The sequence below is a fragment of the Sceloporus occidentalis genome, unplaced genomic scaffold, assembly GCF_023333645.1.
Source record: "Sceloporus occidentalis isolate IW3139 unplaced genomic scaffold, rSceOcc1.0.p SCAF_1, whole genome shotgun sequence".
Classification (NCBI taxonomy): Eukaryota; Metazoa; Chordata; class Lepidosauria; order Squamata; family Phrynosomatidae; genus Sceloporus; species Sceloporus occidentalis.
In genome coordinates this window covers 261,546,753-261,571,814 of record NW_028316981.1, presented here as the reverse complement: position 1 = coordinate 261,571,814, position 25,062 = coordinate 261,546,753, and the positions used below count along the sequence as shown (strand labels likewise).

Below are 25,062 nucleotides of genomic sequence, written 5' to 3'. Positions count from 1 at the left end.
CAGGGAAGGAAGGCAAGGGGAGAGTGAGAAAGGGAGGGAGGAAAAGAAAGAGAGAGACGGATGGAAGGAAAGAAAGGGAGGAAGATGGGTGGAGGGAGGGAGAGATGGGGAAAGGGGAAGAGAGAGAATGAGAAAGGGAGGGGGAGGAAGGAAAAGGAAGAGGGAGATGGGTGGAAAGAAGGAAAGATGAAAGGAAGGAGAGAGAGAAGAAAGAAAGAAAGAAAAAGGGGTGTGGAGGGAGAGATGAAGGGAAGAGAGCCAGGAAGGAAGAAGAAAGGAAGGGGGAAATGAAGGAGAGAGGGATTGAAAGAGGTGTGGAGGGAGAGATGGGGAGGGAGGGAGGAAGAGAGACATGAGGGAAAGAGGGATGTGAAGGGAGACATAGGGAAGGAAGGAAGGAGAAAGAGAAGGGGAGATGGGAAGGAAGAAGGGATGGACCACTGCCTCCAGCAGGAAGGGAAGGAAAGAAGGAAAGAGGTGTGCAGGGAGAGATGGGGAGAAGGGAAGGGAGCTAGGAAGACAGGAGGGAGGGAGGGAAGGAAGGAAGGGGGATGAGAAAGGGAGAGGGAAATAAAGGAAGAGGTGGAAGGGAGGGAAGGAAGAAGGGGGAAATAAAGGAAAGGGAGGAAGAAAGAGGGATGGAAGGAAAGAAAGAAAGAGTAAAAGGGAGAGTGAGAGAGGGGGAATAAAGAAAATGGAGGAAGAAAAGGATGGAAGGGTAGTAAGAAGGTGAAAGCGAAATAGAAAGGGAGGAATAAGGAAAAGGGAGGAAGAGAGAGATGGATGGAAGCAAAAAGAGTGGGAGGGAGAGAAGGAAGTGGGAGAATGAGAAAAGGAGATGGAATAAGGAAAAGGGAGGAAGAAAAGAGAATGAATGTGAGATGGGGGGGCCGGCAGGGCCAGCAAAGAGGGGGAGGCCTCCAGCGCTGGCCCCGCCCCCCGGAGGGTGGAAGCTCCGCCCCCGGCATGCGGCACCGCCCTCGGAGGGTGGAAGCTCCCCCCCCGGCTTCGGCCCCCCAGTTGTCTGAGGGACAGCAACCCGGCCCCCGGCTCAAAAAGGTTGCCTACCCCTGGTCTAGGGGCAGCTGAAGAAAAAGTCCTCTGGCTAACTGCTCCCAACCTAGTGATTGTGTGAGGACTTTCCTGTCATTGGAGCCAAACAGTCAACCTTTGTTTACAGTTTACACCATTCAATGGCTGTTACGTCTTATTGTGAGAATGACAGTGGTGATTCAGTTTGCTTATCTGAATTTCTGTTTCCCACAACACTGGTTTCTTCAGCATTTCAACCTTGGGAGAGAATGGCTAAGAAAACAACTCTACCTAGTATAACATGTGTGACAGTATCTCACATGATAGTCAGTTTGGGCATGTGCTTTTGACAGCATCAGTCAGCAGGCACAACCACTTTGTATGCTGCAGTGGGAGTATGAGACACTCATTGCTATAGTCTAATAGTATATGGCACAAGGAAAATCATTTCCCTCATTTCACTACTCTGGCGCTCCTTGCAATGCTGAACACATTGCAACCTTATGAGTCCTACATTACAGGCGAAGTGGTACCAGTGGTGACACACAGCAATATTATATTTATATAAACACTATTTAGATAAAGAAGCATTATTCATAGATACAAGCCTGGCACTCATTCTCAGATTCTGCTTTTTCTCACCCTCAGTTTCTGGAACTGAGGTTTAACACAACAGATATTACCTTTGGCAATTTATTTTGCAAGTGAGGACAACATGGTAATCATAGGTTTCAGTTCAAGGTCCACCCAGATGTATGTAAATAGGTGAAGTGTTGGCAGAGTATTGACAGGGAAGCCTTCATACCTCGAGTGTGGGTACCCTAAACAGCATCCAGGGCATTCCTTGCTGCACATGCCTATCCATTGCTCTATTTTCTACCTTCTGACCCATAGTGCATTATGTTGGGAATATCAGAGAGGAGGCTGGCTGTGACAACCATGGTTCAGTATCTTGCCAGATATCTTGATGATTGTCAGTGGATCCAGATTTTCTCATGCCCAGGAGAAGCAGAGTAAGACACCAAGAGTTTGTTTCTCAGGTTAGTGGCATGGAAACTTTGGTCACTCAGCATCTGGACATTAGCACCACTCACAATTACCTTCAGCTCTTCTGAGAGCAAATGGAACAGCTGCAAGTGTTCGACAAAATCTGTTGATGCCCCACCTTGCCATGTTCAGTTTCCTCAGTTTTGTGCTTCCTTCTTCACCTCAGAGAGCAGGGTCTTGCACTTTGCTCACTGTAATATCAATAATGACATTTTCTTCTTCTTGGACATCTGGAACACATCCTAGGAATGAAATTTGCTTTATATCTAATTTCTTTATATATTACCATACTATTATGTATTTTTATTTTGCAATTGCATTCTTTGGACTTGATATGTATTACCCATTGGTTTATGCTAAATTGTACCCTTAAATATTTTCTAATGACAATCTTACTGCCTTGTTAATGTTTATTCTGCACTTTGTTAAATGGAGCATTTCCTGGCTGTTTCCTGTTGGGAAAATGGAGTAGTTTTAGCATAGGACTTAACAGGAAACTTGGACTATCTTTCCTGTCTACTATCCATAACAATGTAAATGCTTTTTGTACACTATGGGATTCTCTGGAGGAATAGAGGCTATAGATTTTCAGTGTGTTAATAGGTGGGGGGATGCTTTCAAAAGCAAATATTTGCTTCATCCCCATTACTGTAGCAGGTATTGCATTTCAGTGTATGTATTTTGAAATGGTTGAGTAGGGACAGGAAATACATGCATAACAAGGAATTTGTAAGAATATGTGCAGCAGTGTTCTTGAAAAAATCATTCAGCCAGAAATTATGGGACAGAAAAAATAATAATTTAATGCATGACCTTATTTTTATTATACAGATATTTAAAAATGCAATGTCAAAATGTTAAGAATGTGGAAAAGAAGGTAATCATTAGTATTTGATTTCTCTTAGAGGTTAATTTGATCATCTCACTTTAGAGATGGAAATGCTTAACTCTGAGTAGATTGAAACCATAGAGTTCCATTTTTAATTACGAAGAGGTAGAAAAGATTAAAAAGTAATGTTTTTTCCAGATAACCTTGTCTACTTCAGGTACTTAGTCTGTCAATGAAATCAAACAGGAAAAGCTGGGATTTCACTTAATGCTTTAATCAGTGCCGGCATTCTTAGTTGTGCATAAACTGATGCAAGTTGCATGTTCTAAGAAAGGCATCTAATTTGAAACCTTAAACATTTTATTAAATCATTTGTAAAATTGATTTTAAAAAAGAGATGAGTATGAACTACACGGGAATATTGATGTGTATGAACTGCAGTGTACTCAGTATTATTATGGTAGTTGATCATCTTTTGTCAAATATAAGGGGCTTCAGTTTCTGTGTCTGGTACAGTGGCTCTTATCCCCAAATACACAGTGGCTCTTCTGCCTAAAAACTTCCTTTTTATGGGTGTTGTTGGAACCATCTATCTGTTCCTTGATCGTAAAACATTAAAAAAAACATACGTCTAATCAGTTCAGCATTACCTGGTATTAAGGTATTTTCAGTGATCCTCTTCAGAACTCTTTTAAGTGATCCAACAAAGATAATTTTTGGTCTGATTTTGCTTGTCGTCTGCCTTTGCTCACCTAGGCTAACTCAAAGTTGCTCTATGCCATATGGCATAGGAGATATTTGCTTTTACTGAGCACCTGCCCTCTTGTTTTATATTACCTGGTTCAACGAAATGCCAAAAGTGTCTTAGACATTGTTTTAAATTCCTTGTGGATTAGGAAGCTGTCATTTGTTTTATGCTTCCAATTACTTTACTGCAGTTGTTAAAAAAAGAAACTTGTATGGGGATTTTTTTTACTAAGATGCACTTCAGCCTTCTATCATTATTCTTAGAACCTAAGTAAAGGGAGTGTTATTGTAAAAAATTTTCCCATAAATACTCAGAATCACTATGGATCACATCTGTAGTCTTTAATCGCCTCCTTTGACTTCACTTAGTTTGGGCCAAAATCCACTAAAATTGGAAAGTGATCTTCACTTCCAAATGCAGCCTACCATGAATTCTAACAATCTGTTTTGCAGAACTGGGGAAATGCTCTTTAGTACTTTTTTGGGGTGGGGGTGGGGTGAGGTGGAACCAAAGACTGTATAGGAGAGGAGGAAAATGTCTGTCAGAACAACGTGGGAGCTATGCTTTGGCTGAGAAGTCTTAAAGATCTTAGAAACTGCAATTTAATGTGAAAAAATATAGACAGTTAACTTTGTGAAATAGATGTGAACACAAATGGAACTGGTGTGTTCAGTTTTCAAAAATGTGGTATTAGCTACTAATTGGTCAAAATATTTTTCTGGCCTATCTACTTGACTTTCTTTCTTTCTTTCTTTCTATCTATCTATCTTTTTTTTTTTTTTTGTCTCCATATGGAGTATCTATTCTAACCTCAAGAAATCTGGTATATCAAGATGCACATACAATGAGTCTAAGCTACCATGTAATCTTCTTGTTGTATTCTTATCCTCACTTGTTCCATTTTATTTTCTAGTTTTTAGTTTTTATGTCTAGACTGAAAGATACTGTTTGCCTCTTAACCCTACAGTATAGTACCTAACATACTTCAGGCAATGCATAAATAATGAACAAAACCCTCTTAATTAAACTTGGCCTTGCTAAAACCAGATTTCCCTCCCCAAAATCAATTCTGCACACATTGTGTTAATGTTTTAATTTGCCTGTGTGTATGTCTGGATGCCATTTTAAGCACGCACACTTTCTATAACCTCAGTATTAATATAGCTTCAATATTAGCTTACATGACAAAGTTGTAATCTTTTGAGAGAAGACAACCAAATGTTTAACAGTATGTTGAAAATTTTTGCTATTTTAAACAACAATTAAACAGTCTGAATGCCAAGTAATTCCTGCAAACAAAATAGTATTAATAAATAAAACATAGATTTAGAACTGTAGTAAACTGTATAATAAATAAAAATAAAATGGGTGTAAGAAGGCAAAGGGTGAAATCAATTTATAATGTTTTATAGTGCAACTTGCCTAAAGCATTTGCACAATGCAGGTCAAGGTTGCTCAAACATTCTGAAAATCAGTTGAAGACCATAAATGCATCCTGTTTGGCCTTCAGCAGCTAGGTGAGAAAGTGGTGTGGAAAGTCTGTTTTAATCTTGACTTGAAATGACTTGAAATTGTAAGGCCAGTTGTGGGGTGCTGAAAAGGTTTGTACATGCTCTAAATTACATAAAAATATCAGCTTTACTTAATTGTTGGTAAGAGTACAATAGTTCATGTGAAATTCAGCAGTAAATAAAATCTAGTTGTTCAACTTCCACTAGAGGAGACCCATTGAACCCATGGAATGTACCCATGTGTTGATTGACAAAAGCCATTCATTTAGTATGTTGGGAGTAATAATTGGATTTAGGGGCAAAACAGACTGTCCTTTTGCACCACCATCCAGGCGGCTTCAGAGTGTGGCGCTTTAATTCCACACACTCTGAAGCCACCCAAAAGCCAGCTTCCAGCTGCCCGGCTGCCCACACATGGGCTAACTTCTGGATGTCTTGGGGATGTGGCGGTTACATGCTGCAAGCCCCCAACACACCAGGAGACCACTGCAGGGCAGCAAAAAAGTGTACGCAGCCAAAAATCAGCCTGCGCCATGGTGGAATGGGACCGTGGCGTGCAGCTGCCATGGCCTCAATCTGTCTTTGGGTGGAGCAGCTTCACGCTGCCCCATGTAGGCCATCTATTATTTTAGTCCTTTTCTACAGAATCTAGTCCTCTTTGAAACAGTGAAGTATACAATAACTAACTGCACTTGGGTTTCTAAGTCCTGTCACTTGAAGGCCCTGGGGTCTTCTTTTGATAGGATCAGCTCCAGCAATCATAGTAAATACTATAAAGAACACGTACCACATTTGTGAGAATTACTGTAGTATTTTGTGGATAGAGGTGTGTGGGTCAACTAAGTTAATGATAACTTTTCTGAGTTGAGAAAAAGCTTGTGAAACACCTAATGTGTGCAAATACTCCAGAAAGTATTTGCGAAGAACTAATGCTGAGGTATGTTAGTCATCTATTATCTGTTTCTATTTTTACAGGTTCTGAATGATGAGTGACATGTGTTGCTGTGATGCCACTTGGAGCCTCTTTCACTGTGGAATGGATTGATAAAGAAGCCTGGAGATTTGACAGTAGACTGGTGAAGAACACCAGAGTGGTGACTTCTGCCTCTGTTTGTTTTACTGGACTCAAATACAGTGCAACTTATTTGTAAAGCAAGGCGGGGTTTTCCTCCCCATAACCTTCTCTTCTTTCTTTTTTTCCTGCTTCCTCTAATGAAGACAGCACAGTGACGTCCCACCTTTCTGATTTAGAACACATCACCTTCCAAGACAGATGGTCTGTCAAAGAGCTGTGGGATGCCTGCAGAAAACATCATAATGAAGTAGTGAATTGATAGCGCTGCTGCTACCTAATTGTCAGGATCACAACCGATAAGGCTGTGCTGCCCTTTCCCTGCTTCTTTAATCGGGTCAGGAACAGCAGGGTGGACATGGCTGGCCTCGTTAACAACCTGCTAATATTGTTTCTTATTTTTCAAAACAGCTGTTTGGCTTTCAGAAGCCCACTTTCTGTCTTTAAGAGGTGGGTTGCCTAAGCAAGAGCTACCTTATTTATCATTGCATGTTGCTTAGTGTTGCAACTGGTTTTTATAATGCCATTTGAAAGTGAATCTTTATGCAAAGCAAACAAAAGCCATTTTGATATCTTTGAATTGTTTTGAAATTCTAATTATAATTGCTATTGTTTAATGACTGGTGCTGCTGATCAATAATAATAATAATAATAATAATAATAATTTATTTATATTCTGCTTTAATCATTTGGAATCCAAGCAGATTACAACAATAAAATGAGATACGGTTAAAAATTCTAAAAACCGCTATCCCTCCCCCAGTATAAAAACAGTAATACTAAAAAGATATTAAACTAGAAAGACATTAAAACAATAGTATAAAATAACAGTTAAAATCAATAGAAGATTTGTAAGAAATTTATAGCAGGGTCCAGATAGGATGGAAAAGGGGATGGAAAAAAGAGGAGAGAAGTGAAGAGAAGGGGGGGCGGGGAGGCAGGAAAATAGAGGTGGACCTAGTCTGGAAAGGCTTGCCAGAAGAGATCCATCTTAATAGCCTTCTTAAAGGTTTCCAAGGTGGTAATCTGACGGATCTCGTCCGGCAGATCATTCCAGAGTATAGGAGCAACTGCTGAAAAGGAACGCTGGGTCACTGCTGAAAGTCTAGTCCTCTTTGGTTGAAGCAGATTCTTCCCAGCAGAAGGAAGAGTGCTGGAAGGATGATATGGGAGAAGGCAAGAAATCACAAGAAATCAGGACCCAAGTCATGTAGGGCTTTAAAGGTTAAAACCAATACTTTGTATCTTGCCCGGAAACTAACAGGCAGCCAGTGAAGGGATTTTAAAACTGGTGTAATGTGGGCAAATCTAGATGTGCCAGTAACCAGCCTGGCTGCCATATTCTGTACCAGTTGAAGTTTCCGAACTTGACACAGAGGTAGCCCTATGTAGAGCGCATTACAAAAGTCGAGCTGAGAGGTTACCAGCGCATGTACTACTGTTTCAAGGTCTTCCCGCTCCAGGAAGGGGAGCGGTTGGCGTATCAGCCGAAGCTGAAAGCAAGTGACTCTCACATCCATCTGAGCTGTCAGATGGAGAGACGAGTCTAGGAGCACCCCCAAACTGCGGACAGAGTCCTTCAGGGGAAGTGTGACCCATCCAGAACTGGCTGGCATAATTCCATTCCTAGATTGGGAATCCCTATTACTAGCACCTCCATCTTACCTGGATTCAACTTGAGTTTGTTTTCCCTAATCCAGTCTATTACCGCATCAAGACAGGCATTTAGAAGAGAGATGCCTTCCTTAGTCACTGCAACAGTCTGAGACATAGAGAAATATATTTGTGTGTCATCAGCATACTGATAACACCCTGCCCCATGTCTCCGGATGATCTCGCCCAGTGGCTTCATGTAAATGTTGAACATCATTGGAGACAGAATTGTGCCTTGAGGGACGCCCGACCTGAGCTCACTCTTGGCCGAATAACTGTCCCCAAGCGACACCATCTGGAATCTACCCGAGAGGTAGGACCGGAACCACTATGGTGCAGAACCTCCAATTCCAAGCTCTCTCATGCATTCCAGAAGGATACCATGGTCGATGGTATCGAAGGCTGCTGAGAAGTCCAAGAGCACCAGCAGGGTCACACTTCCCCTGTCAGTGCCCAGATGGAGATCATCGACTAATGTGACCAAAGCCGTCTCAACTCTGTAGCCTGCCCTAAAACCGGTTTGAAATGGATCTAGATAATCTGTTTCATCCAAGATTGCTTGGAGTTGAATGGCGACTACTCTCTCAATTACTTTGCCCAAAAATGGTAACAGTGAAACAGGCCTTGTAATGACTGGAGGGGAGCCTTTCCCTGGAGCCCTTGGCGCCCTGTGCGTGGCCCTTTACTCCCAGGGAGTCCCCTCTTGTCACACTTTCCCTTCTAGGATCTCCTAGGTCTCCATTCCCCACTCCCTGCTGAGCGGAATGCAATCCCTTGAGGTCCTTTTCCTAAGCTGCCACCACCCAGTGAATTTTATACGTAGCCCCACAGCTACACCTCCCTACACACACACTGGGACTTGTGAGGGATAGAGATTTAGTTTCCTTCTGTACTAACCCAGAGCAATCAGTAACCGAGTTAAGGCACGTGTACAGGAGCAGAGAGAGACAGCAGATACTTTTTAAGAAAGAAGTTTATTTTAAAAAGGGATAGAATAGGATAGAAAGAATTTATATCACTCTTGCAAAGCCCCCCTTGCCTTGCAGGTCAAAGAACATAGTTATAGAGTTCATTCCACACAAGCCATTGTTGAAAATAACAAAAGGCCTAAAATGCACTGAGCTAACATGTTTCCTAACTACTCACACAGTGATGGGATTTGCAGTCCTTTTGAGTTCCTGGATGCAGGGAGGGCCCCTTGCCTTTCGACCTGCATTCCCCTGAGTCTGTGTCTCCCAGACTCCAAGAGACACCATCTGGTTCCCCCCAGGAGACTCCAAGAGACACCATCTGGTTCCCCCCAGGAGAGAACAAAGGGAGAGACGACGGCCGCATGGCCCAGGGGGATTTTTATAGGTTCCTCAGGGAATGTTCTTGAATCTTCCCAGTCCTACTCTCAGATTGGTCAGTTAGACCTTACATCAGCTATGATGTCACGGCTCATTAGCATGTGATGTCATCTCTCATTAGCATGTACCTCCTCCCAGATTAACCCTTTGTAGTTCAGGAGAAGTCCTCAGGTGACTGGAGGACCAGTCATCACGCCTATAGTTGTTTCTGTCCAGGGGGGTCAAGGAATGGCTTCTTTAGAAGTGGTTTAACCACTGCCTGCTTAAGGCAAGATGGCCTTCCCTAAAGGATGCGTTGATTATGTTCTTTAATAATAACCTAATGGCATCACCGCCCTGGACAGCCAGCCAAGACAGTCAAGGGCCAAGAGAGCAAGTCGCTTTTTTCATGCAACCAACAATTGGTTGAAATGTTAATTACATTAAAAAATATTGGTGCATAAATTTCTTCGTACAATTGTACAATAGTATGTCTATATACGTATTTGTGTGTATTGCATGTGAACTTCAATAAGTTGCCTTGCTTAATGACTCATGTGTAAAAGTCCTCACCATTAAGTCGTCTCCTCTTCCTGATCAGAAATACCTTTTGAAAGAGCATCAAATCACTTGTCAGCTGTTTGATTAGCCTCTTGGAAGATGTTGATTTGTATTTCTAGGTGCTTTCTGAAGGGAAGTCAGTTGCAATTGCTCACAGACAATATGGCTGTATGTACAGGATATTCACTGTAATTATCACATCAAATATTCATCCATAGATATATTTAGTATTCACATTGCACCAAAGGCCTCTCTTATCTTGCTGCTTTGAAGCTGGCAGACATCTGTCATTTTGCATGTGGTGGTCTGTGGATTCACCTCCTTTACAAAATCTAAGTAGGAAAATTTTACTGTGACAACTTTGGTATCAAGACAAAAGATACAAGAATTAAATGGCAGTTTGCAGTCATGCTTGAGGAAGTGAAATGCAAGACATTTCTTTCCTGGATTTCTTCAACTCTAGATTTTATGCCTTGGAAATTTCAGTGTATGTTTACATATTATGATTTTCCTTGGCAATCCTTGGAGCAGGCATTTCATATGATTGATGTATGATAAAATGACTTCTTCCTAATCAACGTGTAATGAGCTCTGTATAGCTTTTATAAAGTTGTGCTATCCCTGGAAGTTCTGTCAGTCAGCACACAGTTCAAAAATATGTGAATCAAATGTTAGCTTGCTTGGTTAATGGACAAAAACATGAAATACCTCTTCTCACATGAAAGATGTGTCTTCTTCATTCCTGTTACTACATGGGCGGGATACAAATCGCCATATAGTACGTCTTCTATACGTACTAGGGTTAGGAAGGGGCAGTGCTTCCGCACCCTCCTAACCCTAGTACGTATAGAATACGTACAAGATGGCGGCGCCCCTTCCACATGGGCGCCGCCATCTTGACGTATTGGACGCATAGCGTCCAGACGTGTCGCGGGGGTTGTGACGTAGCAAGTGCGGCCCTGGCGCCTCGCTACGTCGCAAACGCGACTCAAGAAGAAGCTCCATTTTGGAGCTTCTTTTTCGCTCCGCGCGGGAGTCGCACCGTATGGAGGCTCCGGCTCCCCCACGGACTAACCGGCGGCGGCGGCAGATCGCCGCAAAGCGGCGGTTTGTATCCCGCCATGGTAAACTTGAGTCATATATGACTTGGCATTTTATAAAATGTTTTCTCAGTACTTAATTTTTTTATTACTTTGTAACCCACAAAAATGTCCAAAAAAAGTGCTGGCAGAAATCTTATAAATGGATTTTCCAGTTGATGGGATTTCCAGATGATTCTAAGATTTGAAAACCCTAATGGAAGTTAACAGACCACCTGCAAGAATCTTACTAGCCCATAAAATGCATTAGAATGCAAATTAAATCTATAATGTTCCTGATATATATATATCTCTCTCTTTTGAATATTTTAGATATAAGGACACTGTAAGGTCTCATTCTAATGAATGTCTTGGCAGCAACAGACAGCTTGTTCCTCTAGGGTTGTCAGATTTTGCACTGGACATTCGCATGCCTGGGGTGACTCCAAAGCAGGTAAGAACATACAGATAAGATGATATTTATAGCCTTACTTGGTTGAAGCAAAGTGTTTTTCTAAGACTCTTAAGGATGGAATCATATGATCTATATGTTTGTGTCATGATTTTACAGTGGCCTCAAGATGTGGCCATAGGGAGTGACCTGTCATGCTTACCCTTATTATGCCCTAATTATGCTTGATGTATGCATGGGATGTTGTAGCTTTTGATAAGATCAGGGAACTTCTGCAGAATGTGTTGTTTTATGAATTCTACTGTAAACAACCTTGCAGTAATCTGTGGAGAAGTTAAGTAATAATTGAGTATTTGGAATGCTGATGTAAAGAAGTCTTTTTTGTCTCTGTGTTGTCCCACACTTGGGTTCTGCTTTGCTATAGAACAATTCAGTTAGATTCTGTCTAGTACACCATGGTAAATTTAGTTAGATGAATTAAATTTGAACCTCTAGCTGTCTTGGTGGCTATATAGGTAAAACCATGAAGCAGACAGAAGGGTATGATGGAGGTGGGGATGCTAGGGTTGATTTTTTAAAAAAGGAACGAGTAAGGTGCTGGTAATTTGGGATATAGGGTTGACAGCCTGTTTACAATGCATCAACTCAGAATATATTGCCATGGGACAAATTTAGAATGTAGTGACATGAGGTTGGACAAGATTAGGTGTTAAGAGATGATACAGAAAAATGAGAGACACGCAGTGAGAAATATTAGAGTGTAGTCGAAGGCTTTCATGTCCGGCATCCATAGTTTTTTGTGGGTTTTTCGGGCTATGTGGCCATGTTCTAGCAGAGTTTCTTCCTGACGTTTTGCCAGCAACTGTGGCTGGCATCTTCAGAGAATGTTTGCCTGGAAAGGACTTGGCTATATATATTGTGTGACCTGGAAAGGCAGGAGTGATTTGCATGTGTATTGTTTGTTGCTGATGGCAGTCCCCAGGGTGTAAGGGTCTGCACAAGAGGATTAATGTCTGCTTGATTAGTGCTCATTGTCTGCTGGGAAACCCCTGACCCTGGGAGATTTCTCATTTCCATTTGTTGAGTCTTTATTTTGCTATCTTTCAGGACTGGTAGCCAAACCTTGTTTACTTTAAGGGATTCTTCTCTCCTGTTGAAATTGTCCAGGTGTTTGTGGATTTCAATGGCTTCCCTGTTCATCCTGACATAGTAGTGGTTGGCATGGTCAGTGTTTTCAAACAGTATTTTATTAGAGTGTACATGTTTATCTGTTGGAAAAGAAGAAAGATACAGAGAAGAGGTTTGGAATGGTGTGTCTCTTAATGCATGGTCCAGGAATTGTCCTTATGTGATACTGCAGTGGGTAACTATGCCTGGTAAGACCCTTGTCAGCATACAGTCCCTCTGAGGCTTTTTACTGGAGACATTTGGAATGGATGTTGTTTTGATTAGATCCAAAACACACTGCAGAAATAACCCAGTTTAAAACTGCTTTAATTGCCCTGGCTCAATGTTAGGGAAGTTGGGAATTGCAGTTTATTGTGTCTCTTTGACAGAGAAGGCTAAAAGTCTCACAAAACTGCAGTTCCCATAATTCCCTTGCACTGGGCCATGACAGTTAAAGCAGTCTCAAATTGGATTATTTCTGCAGTGTGTTTTGGACCTTAGATACCTTAAATTCAGGAAGGGAAATGGATATGGGGTAGAAGAAGAAATGGAACTAAAAGCAGATATAGGCTGGGAAAAGCATTAGAATTCTCTTATGGCAAGTAAACCTATTCTAAAACAGGAGAGGGGAGGTCATTTTGAATCTTGATCCTGTCCTCTGGGGTATTAGCTATTCCCCCTAATTTGGTGTCATCTGCAAATTTGGTAAGTATGCTCCCAATTCTGTCATCCAGGTCATTGATAAAGATGTTGAATAGCACTGGGCCCAGGACATAAGGATGCCAGTAGCAAATAGTGAGATAAACATTAAATGGGAAGAAATGCAATTCTACTCTGAGTGATTCTACTGTTGTAGCCATGTGTGCCTGTCTACAATAGGCAAAGCAAACAGCAGCAGCTTCCAGAATCTCTTATTAAGCATATGTGGATAGCAAAATAGAGAAAAGGAAGAGTAGATGAGCCTGCCTTATCAAACCACAGCATTTTTTTAAAAAAAGCATAGATGTATAAGTTTCACTGCCAAACTAGAAATCATAAGAAAAATGTAAGTTAGTATAGTTGGCCCTTAGTATGTGCTGAGGTTTGATTCCTTGACCCTCCATGGTTAGTTAAATTAGTGGACAAAAAAAATCTGTGGATATGGAGGTCTGACTGTAAAAAAAAAATTAAAAATACCTGGATGCATTTTGGAAGAAGCTTTCAAAAGACTTACCTAGTTTATTTGTTTCGTTTTACAAGTGCATATTGTTAATTTTAAATACAAAGTTCTTTGAAATGACTTCTTTTTTTGTGATACAGTGGGCCCTTGGTATCCACTTGGGTTTGGTTCCAGGCCCCCCCCCCTTGATACCAAAATCCATGGATGCTCAGGTCCCATTGAATACAATGGCCTGGTATAATGGTGTTCCTTATATAAAATGATGAAATCAAGGTTTGCTTTTTGGAATTTATATATTTTTAAAATATTTTCAAGCTATGGATGCTTGAATCTGTGTATTAAAAATAAGTGGATATGGAGGGCTGACTGTCTAGGAACTTATGCCTATCCTTTCTGTATCTGGTACCTAATTTTCTGAAAAAGAAGTGGTGCAAAGCAACACACCTAAAGTCTGCCTGCCCCAACCATGGGCTTTCCATACACAGATGCACCCACCTCATTCACACCAGTGGGTGTGGGTGCATGGTACGCTGTCATTAAAACCAATGGGACATGCGGTTCAATGGTTTTTGGCATCCATGGCAGGTGCGGGTCTGAGGTATATCTATATGCGAAGGATTGCACTGGAAATGATTTCCAAGAAGAATTACCCATAATGCAAATGATTTGTATGACAGTTGTTTTTATCTTTTCTTTCATTTTTAAAAATTCATTTCAGAAACATGACAAGAGTAGGATGTTCTACAGCAGATGAGATGACTCATTGTTGCACATAACAGTTTCAGAAACGGAAGAAATAAGTGATTTAACTATTGGGGAGCATTTCCTGAAACATTTGATGAGGACCAGCTGTTATACTTTAGTGACTGAAAAGAAATAGAAAGCTTCAAGTAAAATTATTCTTAGAAATTATAACATATTTAGAATTTGCACATGATTGAAATGTGCCTGCCGCTCAGCTGGAAGTTGGCAATATGCTAATATCACAGTAAAGATTTTAGTCAATGGGGTTTTGTAAAAGACAGAGTGTTTTACATCCTGTACTTTGTAAAAGCATATTATACTAGGGAGGGAACAAGAGAGAGGGACTTCTCGGAGGCTGTTCCCTGGCTCTCCAACTCCCTCCCTAGAGAGGTCAGGTTGGTCCCATCCCTGCTCTCCTTTCAACAGCAGATAATACATTCTTATGCAAACTGACAAGGATTGGATTTTAAATGCTGTGTGAAGTTTTGTATAGAGTTTTGGATAGCGTTTGCATAGAGTTTTAAATATATTTTAAATTTGAATGTGTGAAGTTTTTAATTTTTTTATAATTGTTTAATTGTTTTTTAAATTTTGCATCTACATTTTAATGCTTTGTATTTTTTAAACTTGTACTGTTTAAAATTTTGTTAGCCACTTTGAGTTCCTATGCTGGGAGAAAGGTAGGATGTAAATAAATAAAATAATAATAGTAATAATAATATTCAGCTCTTATTCACAACTTACTGTAACAGGTAACATTTATAACATTATTATTACTGGAAATGATTTAACAGAGTACTCTTCTCTTTCACATCCCCATCCCTATCATACCCTTGCAAAACAAACAAACAAACAAAACCTTGTAATGTGAATAAGTTTAGGAACTGGTCACAAAATCATCTCGGAATTGTACATTTGAGCCCAAGTGTCCTTCATATTAGGTGATTATTTTAATCTTTATATCTCACTGACCCTTAATAGATAAGATAATAAATGGTGAAAAGACAATGGAGATCAGAATCCAAAGAGGAGTCAGACAAGAATGCCCCTTGTCACTGCTTCTCTTTATTATTATTTTAGAAGTACTTTCAAAAAAGATTAGACAAGAAGACACTATAAAACATACAAAAATTAGAGGCTTCAAATATAAGCTCAGGGCCTATGCAGATGATCTGCTGGTGTTTTTAGAAAATCTATTGGAAAGTATTGATACGTTGGTGGAAATGTTGAACCAATTCGGAAATTTAACAGGTTTCAAAATGAATAAACAGAAATCAGACATTATAACAAAAAAAAAAATGTCCCCAGAAGAAGAAAGGGAAATACAAGAGCAAAATAGTAAAGGAAATAAAATATTTGGGTGTTTGGATCACAACAAGAAATACAGACCTATTTGACAATAATTGCAACTCAACTTGGAAAGAAATTAAGAAAGTTCTGGTCAAAGCTGAAACTATTCTTTTCAGGTAGGATTGCAGAGGTGAAAATGTTGATTCTCCCTAAATTTAATTTTCTATTTACCAACTTGCCTATTATAACCAACAACAACAACAACAACAACAGGAAAAACCATTTGTGAGTTGAAATAAAGAACTGAAGAGATTTATCTGGGAAGGAAAAATATCCAGTTAAATGGAAAATACTATTGGATCATAAAGAAAATGGTGGCTGTAATTTCTCTGATTTAAAACTATACTATAAAAACAAAAGGCTATTCTTAGCAGAAATGATAAACATTCAACAATGGGGAAAATTTTGGAATCAATGTCATTAAAAAAATCTATTGAGATAAAGGTGAATTACTATAAATTAATGTGGAGGTTGTATTTAATACTAGTAAGGTTAAACCATACAAACAAGAATTATTCAAGGATATGTTGCAGGGGTTGTCAAGAAATTGGTACTTATATTTATATGTGGTGGTGTTGTAGATCTGTAAATAAACTCTGGCAATTAGTATTTAAAGAGATAAAAGAGATAACAGAAACTGTTAGAAATATGCCCAAAGATAGCATTATTGTCTATATATGATAAGATCAACTGCACCCAGGCTATGGAGGACTTAATTACAAATTTATTAACAGTAGCAAGATTAATAATAGCAAAGAAATGGAAAGTTCAGGGAGATTTGCAAATACAAGATTGGTGTAAAGAAGAACATCTAAAATAATAATTGGATAAGTGTTCAGTTGGAAATGTATGTAATGTCTCTTCTAAATTTTAATTCAATGAACATTTTTTTAAAAAAAGGAGGACACTGCAGAACTAAACTCTCATCTCCAGTTTGACAGGCAGAGATAATAGGCTCTATACTGTGAAATCTGATGAGTCTTTTTGTGCTGAGAACAGTATCTTGTGGAGGGTGTGATCTTAATTTACGGTCCTGCTTATGTCACTCCATTGTTGCTGACACAGAGTCTTCCTGATGGCAATGGTAGAGTCTTATTCCATTATGGAAATAAAACATTTTGACTGGTGCCATACTCTTTGTGGCAAGTATTATTGTCCACACATCACCTGATGGTCTAAAATGGAATACGACAGTCAGGAGTGCCTGTTATCAGCTTCGGCTGATACGCCAGCTGTGCCCTTTTCTGGAAGTCAGGGACCTTGAGACCATGATACATGTGCTGGTAACCTCTCATCTGGATTTCTGTAATGCACTCTACATAGGGCTACCCTTGTGCTTGTCCTGGAAACTTCAACTAGTACATAATATGGCAGGCAGACTGGTCTCAGGCACATCCAGAAGAGACCATATAACACCAATCTTAACATCACTTCACTGCCTGCCCACTAGTTTCCAGGCCCAGTACAAGGTGTGGCTAAATGGCTTAGGTCCAACCTATCTTCAGGACCACCTCCTTCCATATAACCATCCCCATGTGCTCAGGTCCTTTGTGAGAAATCTGTTACAGCCTCTAAAAATGAGATTGTCTACAACCGCCCAGAGGACCTTTTCGGCTATTGCTCCCAGATTATGGAATGGCTTGCTGGATGAGATCTGTCATATTAGCACCCTAAACAGCTTTAAGAAAGACAGATCTCTATGAAAATCTCCCAAGAAAGGAATGGAGATTCAGTGGTACAGGCCATCTGTATTTTAGATCAGCTAGGCTAAAGGATCAAAAACAAAATTTTAAGCTGTAGGAATAAATACCAGTCCACTGCTCTGTGTAAGATGTGGATAAACTAGGTTAGCTTATCTTTGTGCTTGTCTAAATTTTCCCTAAACCCTGAAATATGGTATTAATTTGCTCTAATTTCCTTGGTTACAGGGGCCATGTATTATGCCATGCAGTTAAGATGGGCCACTGAAATTATAAACCTGAGCCTTGTGTTTTTCTTGATAGATTAGTCAAGGGTTAAGCAAACTGCTCCCTTCTAGATGCTCTATAACTCTCATAATCCCTGAGTGTTGACTGTGTTGGATAGGGTAAATGGGAACTATAGTAAATCATCAGATTGCTTGCTGCTAGATTATCAGATCACAAATCTTCCTCCTAGAAAGGTATAATTTATTAAAGACAGAGGATATTTTGAGACTGATTACTAAAAATCTCATAACCAAAATATTTCAGGCCTGTTTTTGGACAGCTGGATTTGTTTCATATTATGGTAATATATAAAATGACTTGAAAAAGGAGTTTGTTCTTACAACAGCTTACAACAGCATGAAAAAATTCACATCCCATTTTTCAGACAACAAATCTAAACTATCCAGTCAGTGAACACAAAATTTAAACCAGATGAACTAAATTCTATTTATTTATTTATTTTAAAAAAACATTCTTATTATTCTTTTCTGCTGCACTTGTCTTTGCCATACTTATAATGCTACCCTTTCCTATTTGCATACTTAGTTTTTGTTCACTGAGGTTTCAAAATATTTATGATTAAGATATGTAAATTTAAAATAAAGAATGGTTGCTTTAAATATGAACATTCTTTTGAACATGAAGACTGACTTCATAAGCTTTTCCCCCCTCCTGTAAGAAAGGAGAGAGCTAGACATGATAGTGGACAGGCTGTGCATCAGAACTGAGCTGCTACAGATCCTCAATGTAACGGATGGATTGGACACAGTTTCTTAAAGCTTGGCATGGATGCTGAAGTTTTTTTGCCTGCTTTCTCTTTTCCTCCCTCTCCTTGTTTCCAATTGTTGCGCTTAGTTAAGGTTATTTCCCTTTTTTGCCTTCAGCTAGAAGAAAACCAACTGCTGAGAAGTACTTAGCCATGTGGGGGGGGGGGGGGGAATCAAGTGTGGGAAAGTTCAGCATCTGTCTCCTAAGGCTCAGAGAAATTTTTGGATTCTCAGAATCCACTAGATATCATGGGGTTCTGGAATCTGGAGGACAAAATGTTCTTCCAGGCTCTGTTTCCTCATTTCTATACTTGCCTTGCTTTAAATTATTCTACCATTCTGTTGTCCAAGATACCACTACAATCCTCAATCTAACAAGCATGTTTTAAAACTTTCTTTCTTTCTTTCTTTCTTTCTTTCTTTCTTTCTCAAATACTAAAATTAAAATGCATGATGAAGCCTTTGCAGCATATTGGCATTCTTTATATTTCTGGGTACATGACCTTTTAAAAAGCAGCTTTTTAGGGGTGGGATGTGATTCCCTAAGTGTCTCACATTCATGCTTTTCTGCTGTGGAATGCTTTTTATATCTTATTGGTTTGGTAGAAGTAGGCAACCCCATCCATTATAGGACTGTACTCTTTTAGTATGTAATTAAAGCAGATTAATTACCCATGAGAACCTAGCCAGGGGCAAAAAATATTGCCCTACAGGGTAAAAGAATGCAGTATTCATTTGGAATAATTCAAACCACTGTGCAGGGGTTCACTGTCTTGTCAGTGCAGATGGTAAAAATAAGATCACTGAATGAAGAAAGCTCCATCTAAGTTGATCAATGAGAACAACGGGTATTATACATGAAGACCTGTGACACTGTAAAAAAAGGCAACCTTTTTACTTGTAAAGATGGAAAAATAAACTTTTATATCGACCTCTTATGCTAATTGTGTTTAAGATTATTCAAAGCAAGGCAGCTGAATATTCATCTTCAGTCTTGCTCTAGTGTAAAATAGCCTCTGAAAAATATTTGCTCAAGTGTCATCAGGAAAAGAGTGGTACGACATAAGAACATATAGGCCTGTTACAGACAGCCAAAATAAAGCTGCTTCGAGTCACAGTGGAGGTATGGTGTTTCAATGATGCATGCGTCCTAAGAGTCCAGAAGTCACACCAAAGCCACACTCCAGTCCTTAGGGCTGGAGCGTGGCTTTGGTGTGACTTCTGGACTCTTAGGACGCATGCATCATTGAAACACCATACCTCCACTGTGACTCGAAGCAGCTTTATTTTGGCTGTCTGTAACAGGCCATAATACTTTCAAAAGCTGTTTAATTTATATGGAATCAGTTTTCAAAGAAGTAGCCTTGTTAGTCCCTTAAGGCATAAATAGGATGAAGTAAGAGGGAGGGAAGTGAAATAGACATGGCAGTCCTTTTAAGAGTAGTTGGTTTTCATTTTCCCATGTGCTTTTGTGGATATAAATCCATTTCTTTGGATTCAGTATTGAGTGATATTAAATACTCAGGTATAAAGTAAATTTACACAGTTGTGGGAGTGAGTTGGAATGTAACAGAATCCAAAAAGATGCAAATAATAATATAGCCCACCTTTTCACAGGGAATCAGAGTAGGTTACAACTTGTAAAAACAATGTTTTACATATCAAATCCAATTAAAATTTATCCCCCTCCCATCCCAAATGATAAAACAAAACTAAATAAATTACAATATAAAATGTTATAATGATAAAATCAACAGAGTTGGGGAAAAGAGGAAAGGACTCTATAGTAGGAGGGAGAAGATGCTATCGTGCTCAGGGGAGGGGAGGCTAATTTAGAAAGGCCTGCCAGAAGAGATCCATCTTAACAGCCTTTTTGAAGGCTGCTAAGGTGGTAATGTGGCAGATCTCCTCCGGCAGGTCATTCCATAGCCTAGGAGCAGCAATAGAGAAGGCCCTCTGGTTGACAGTGGACAGTCTGGATTTTCTAGACTGAAGTAAGTTCATCCCAGAGGACTGTAAGTGGTGGGGTGGAAAATATGGGAGAAGGCGCTCCTGTAAGTAGTCAGGACCCAAGCCATGTAGGGCTTTAAAGGTAATAACCAACACCTTGTACCTTGCCCTGAAATGAATAGGCAGCCAGTGGAGGGATTTCAATACATGTGTTATATGATCAGATCTTGATCTTGATAATAATAATAATAATAATAATAATAATAATAATAATAATTTTATTTTTATCTCACCTCTCCTACAGGATTGAGGAGGCTTACAACACAATAAAATACAGTAATACAAAATAAAACCCATTATCCCTTCTTGCAATCAATAACAATTATCATTATCAGGGGGGCTTACAATATAATATTGAAACTACTGCATAATAACTAACACATTCAAATAGGTAATGATCCCCAAACACAGTTATCAAGATGTTTTGGAGTTCAGCTGCCAGAATTCTTGACTGTTGGCCAAGCTGGCTGGGGCTTCTGGAAGTTGAACTTCAAGATCCCTGGAGGACCAAAGCTTGGGCATCCCTGGACTAAAGGATAGCAAATATATAAAACTGCATAGCATTAATAACCAACTAATCTGTGTAATATAAACAGATTAGTTTATATTAACAGACAAAAGTTAAATTTCAGGTTTATTTCTTGTTTAAAATATGCTTGTTGGATATACATCAGAGCTTCTGAAGGGAGCTTCTCTGGGGACAATGGCTGAGATCTTACCAAGTTCCAGTAGAGTGATGGTTTTCCTCACCTTGGCAAGGCTGTGCCAGATTGTCTGGTATGTGCCTTCAGCCAGATACCAGCTCTTTGTAGAGCAGCCTGTTTCTTCAGTGCCTGACTCCTGTTTATCAGTAGAACCAAGGCATTATGGGAGGGATGGTGTGGCAACTTGACCATGCTTTTTCAACAGGTAATTTTCCAAGCCTCCCCATGTTAAATGTTGCTCCATTGCTCAACACCTAGGCAATGGAGAAACAGGCTGCTCTAGAAAAAGCTGGAGATAATTGCCAGTTGGCTACCTCCTCCTTCAGAATGTGAGTGGGCAGCTGGGGCTTTTTCTTTTGCTGTCCATCACTGCCACTGCTTGTGTAGTAAATTGCAGGAATAGCAAAACTAAGTGCTTGACCCTGTGGGGTCCTGCACAGCATTCACAAGCTGAGGTGCCAGCATCAAAAAGATCTCCCTGGCAACTCCTCGTTGTACCCCAGTAATGCTTTGAACAATGAACCTTGCCCCAAATTTTCAAAGGGCTGCATAATGTCATGCAGGTCTTTCAGATCTTTATATTGATCAGTTGGCATTGATGTGTGAAAGTAATAAAACTGCTTACCAAAAGTCAGTTCTCCAGGGTTCAAAACTTTCTCTGAAAAGAATCCTTTTGTTATATGGGCAGTAGCAAGGACTCTTGCATTAATAATAATAATAATAATTATTATTATTATTATTATTTATTTATATGCTATCCAATCACAAAGAATCAGGGCAGCTTACAACAGTAAAGAAAATACATATCAAATAACATGGCAAATCACACTAGCAATAAATAGCAAAAAAAAAATACATAGCAGCTCACAACAACAATAAAAATAACAGTAAAAATGCATAGCGATTAATATGACAAAACAGATACAATAGGAAACTAATCCCCATTCTCAACCCTCCCCCCCCCCCCCCCCGTCCAGATCCTGAAAAACAATATTAAACAGCCTCAGCTGTTGCCTTGGTAGAAAAAGGCACAGGCAGCCTCCCAGTTTGGCTTAAAGCTGGCTGGTGGTGTTGAAGGCAGAGCAAAAGAAGCCTCAGAGAGCCTTAGTCCTGCCCCATGTCCAAGTTCCTTGCCTAGCTGGTGCCTTGGTGGAAAAAGACACAAGCCTCCCAGTTTGGCTTGGAGTTGCTACATTAATATACGTAGTGTACCATAAAGCCATATTCTTTGTTCATGCTTCTAGTGATGGATTGGAATTTGTTAATATAATTTAATTCGGCAATCTCGCTTTCTAATCTTAATTTCTTTGTTCAAAGATTGCAATTTATAAATTACATACTGTATGTCCAGAAAGGTGGAAATGTTCTGCAGCTGGTTTTTTAATATTGCCATTTCTAACGTCAGATTGTGTGCATTAATTCTCTTGCATAGAGACTGGACTTTATCACACGAAGGGCTTACCATTAATAAATCACCATGCAAATGTCATAAATCTTTCACATGCTCGCACGCTTCTCCCATGAGTGAATCATCATAGACCCATTCCCTCTTGCTTCTTCTTTGACCAAAGTATCATGGAGCACATAACAGAAGATCCCATTATTACCGAAAGATGGCTCCAAGGATGCTTTGATCACAGAAAAAGCGAGCGGGGACATGTCTGTGATGATTCACTGATGGGAGAAGTGCGCGAGCAGGGACATAGGTGGGGGGTGTCCGTGGGGTCCGGATCCCCCTTCCGTTAGATAGAATGAATGGTGTGTGCTGCTGCGCTACTGCACCCAAGCCCCATTATAATGGTGGCACCTCTACTCTACTCTACAATACACAACCCTTTGAAAATATAGGGCAAATGTCATGATTTGTATCTTTCCACATCCTATTATATTCCATCTCATCCCCACAATTTTGTAAATATGCTTTATACTTGAGCATTTATTATCACTCTGTAATGCATCTGAAGAGGTGGGTTTATATCCATAAAAGCTGATGTAAAAATAACAAACCAGTTAGTCTGGAAGATGCTGCCACATTCATTTTTCCTTTTCCCCTCCCCCTTGCTTCCACTTTTTTATATGAAGACAGAATGTGAAAATGGGTGCTGTCCTTTAAATTGTGCGTAAGTATATGCAATTCATGGCTTAGTAAAAGCATGATTCCCTTACATGATAAGTGCCCACTTCAGCTAAACATGTAGTAATAAAAATCATCCCTAAATGAATACTCCGAAGCATCTCATAAACCAAAAATGAGTGCAATGATTTTTTTATGGGCAAGTTTTGGATTGAGAATTTCAGCCACCATTCATGGCTATGTCTGGTGTCTAGTATGATGCTTCTTTTATTTTATTTTTGCAAATTATTGCCAATTCATTATTATTGCCAGTTAATTAAGCTGTATTTTTAGGTCTTCTAATCAGTCTGGATTTTCTGGATTTTTTTTTAGCAGACATATCCATGCATTTGCAAAAGCAAAGCTAAGATTAAATCATTTTAAAGTTGAAACTTTGGGTGTTAAAAACAATCAGCAACATGAAAAACATTTTAGAACTTTTATATATTGTTCAGGAGGGAAAGGAAGGGCACAGTAATTTTTATTTTGTGTGTATGGTGTGAAAGGGTTTCTAAATTCTACAGACTAGTGTGTTAAAAATAGGTTGGTTCAATCAGTATGTTATTTGCAAGAGTCCCCAAGCCATTAACATTGTGAACATGTATATAATGTGTGCTTGCAGATTAATACATATAATAATGACAGAAGATTGCAGAGCAATTGACATTTTCAGTGCTTATTTATTTTTGTTTATTAATAGGAGTCATTCCATTAGTGTACATGACTATCAACTACTGACAACTTGAAAGATTAAGAGCACTTTGTACAAAATCATTAACCTTATCTATATTTGTGTAAATTTATGTACCTTCAGTTCATAAAGCAGGCAGAATTAGAGTGCACTGAATTTTTAATGTTTAGTTGTAAAAATAGAGACTAGAGAGAAAATGTAAGTGCATATAACTAAATCCTGGCTTTGTGGTAGAATAGTGTTATATGCTATTGAACTGTCACTCAAACAGAACAAATAAAGATTTTTAATTAGGATTTATGGAGAGGTTCAGCCATTATTTTGAGATCTGGAAGTTTGTCAGGAAGCAAAATATTAGTTACATTTTGTACTATATTATGTTGTAAAAATTGGTTTCATAGTTCTCTTCTTTTATATAATTTAAATCTCAAAAGCATATTGTAGAACTGAAAAAGTGTGGAAGGGGTCAACATGAAGATAGGGATGGAGCAAGTGCCATGTGAGGAAAGTTAAAAAATGTTTGGGTGTTTTTCTTAGAAAAAGTTGAGCAAAGGGAGACATGGTAACAGCCAGGTTGAGTCTCCCTTATCAGAAATGCTTGGGACCAGAAGTGTTTTGGATTTTGACTTTTCCCCCCAGATTTTGGAATACATAATGAAATATCTTAGAGATGGGATTTAAGTCTAAACAGAAAATTCATATATGCTTCATAAAGCCCTTATAAACATTGTCTGAAGGTAATTTTATACATAATGTTTTTAATAATTTTATACATAAAAGAAAGTTTGTGTACACTGAACCATCAGAAAGCAAAATGTCACTACAGTATCTCATCCACCCATGTGAGCAATTTTGCAGTATTTTTGATTTTGGAATTCCAGATAAGTGATACTGAACCTGTGTATAAATATAATGCATGTGATACAGACAGTTGATAGGAAGAAGCTGAGAAAGGAGACTTTTGATGAACTGATGCTATCTTTTTTATTTCTGTAATTTAAATTGCTTTTTTAATTCAACAGTATTTTAATGTAATTTCTTTCATAGTTATATGCACTTACATTAAGAGTAAGCACAAAGAGTTATGTCTGCTGGATAATTTCTTTAATAGTGCTTTA

The 25,062-nt window shown here is 39.2% G+C and overlaps 1 protein-coding gene across 5 annotated transcripts in view; it reads left to right on the top strand.

Moving 5' to 3' along the window:
- Positions 1 to 25,062, top strand: part of PAM (peptidylglycine alpha-amidating monooxygenase) — a 198,667-nt gene that overhangs the window by 64,771 nt on the left and 108,834 nt on the right. For all 5 annotated transcript variants that reach the window (XM_089492734.1, XM_089492745.1, XM_089492700.1 and 2 more), the window contains exons 2-3: positions 6,143 to 6,689; positions 11,194 to 11,314. In XM_089492734.1, the coding sequence (XP_089348860.1) occupies positions 6,598 to 6,689; positions 11,194 to 11,314 (213 nt within the window). In that variant the 5' untranslated portion in view covers positions 6,143 to 6,597. The remainder of the gene's footprint in view (positions 1 to 6,142; positions 6,690 to 11,193; positions 11,315 to 25,062) is intronic.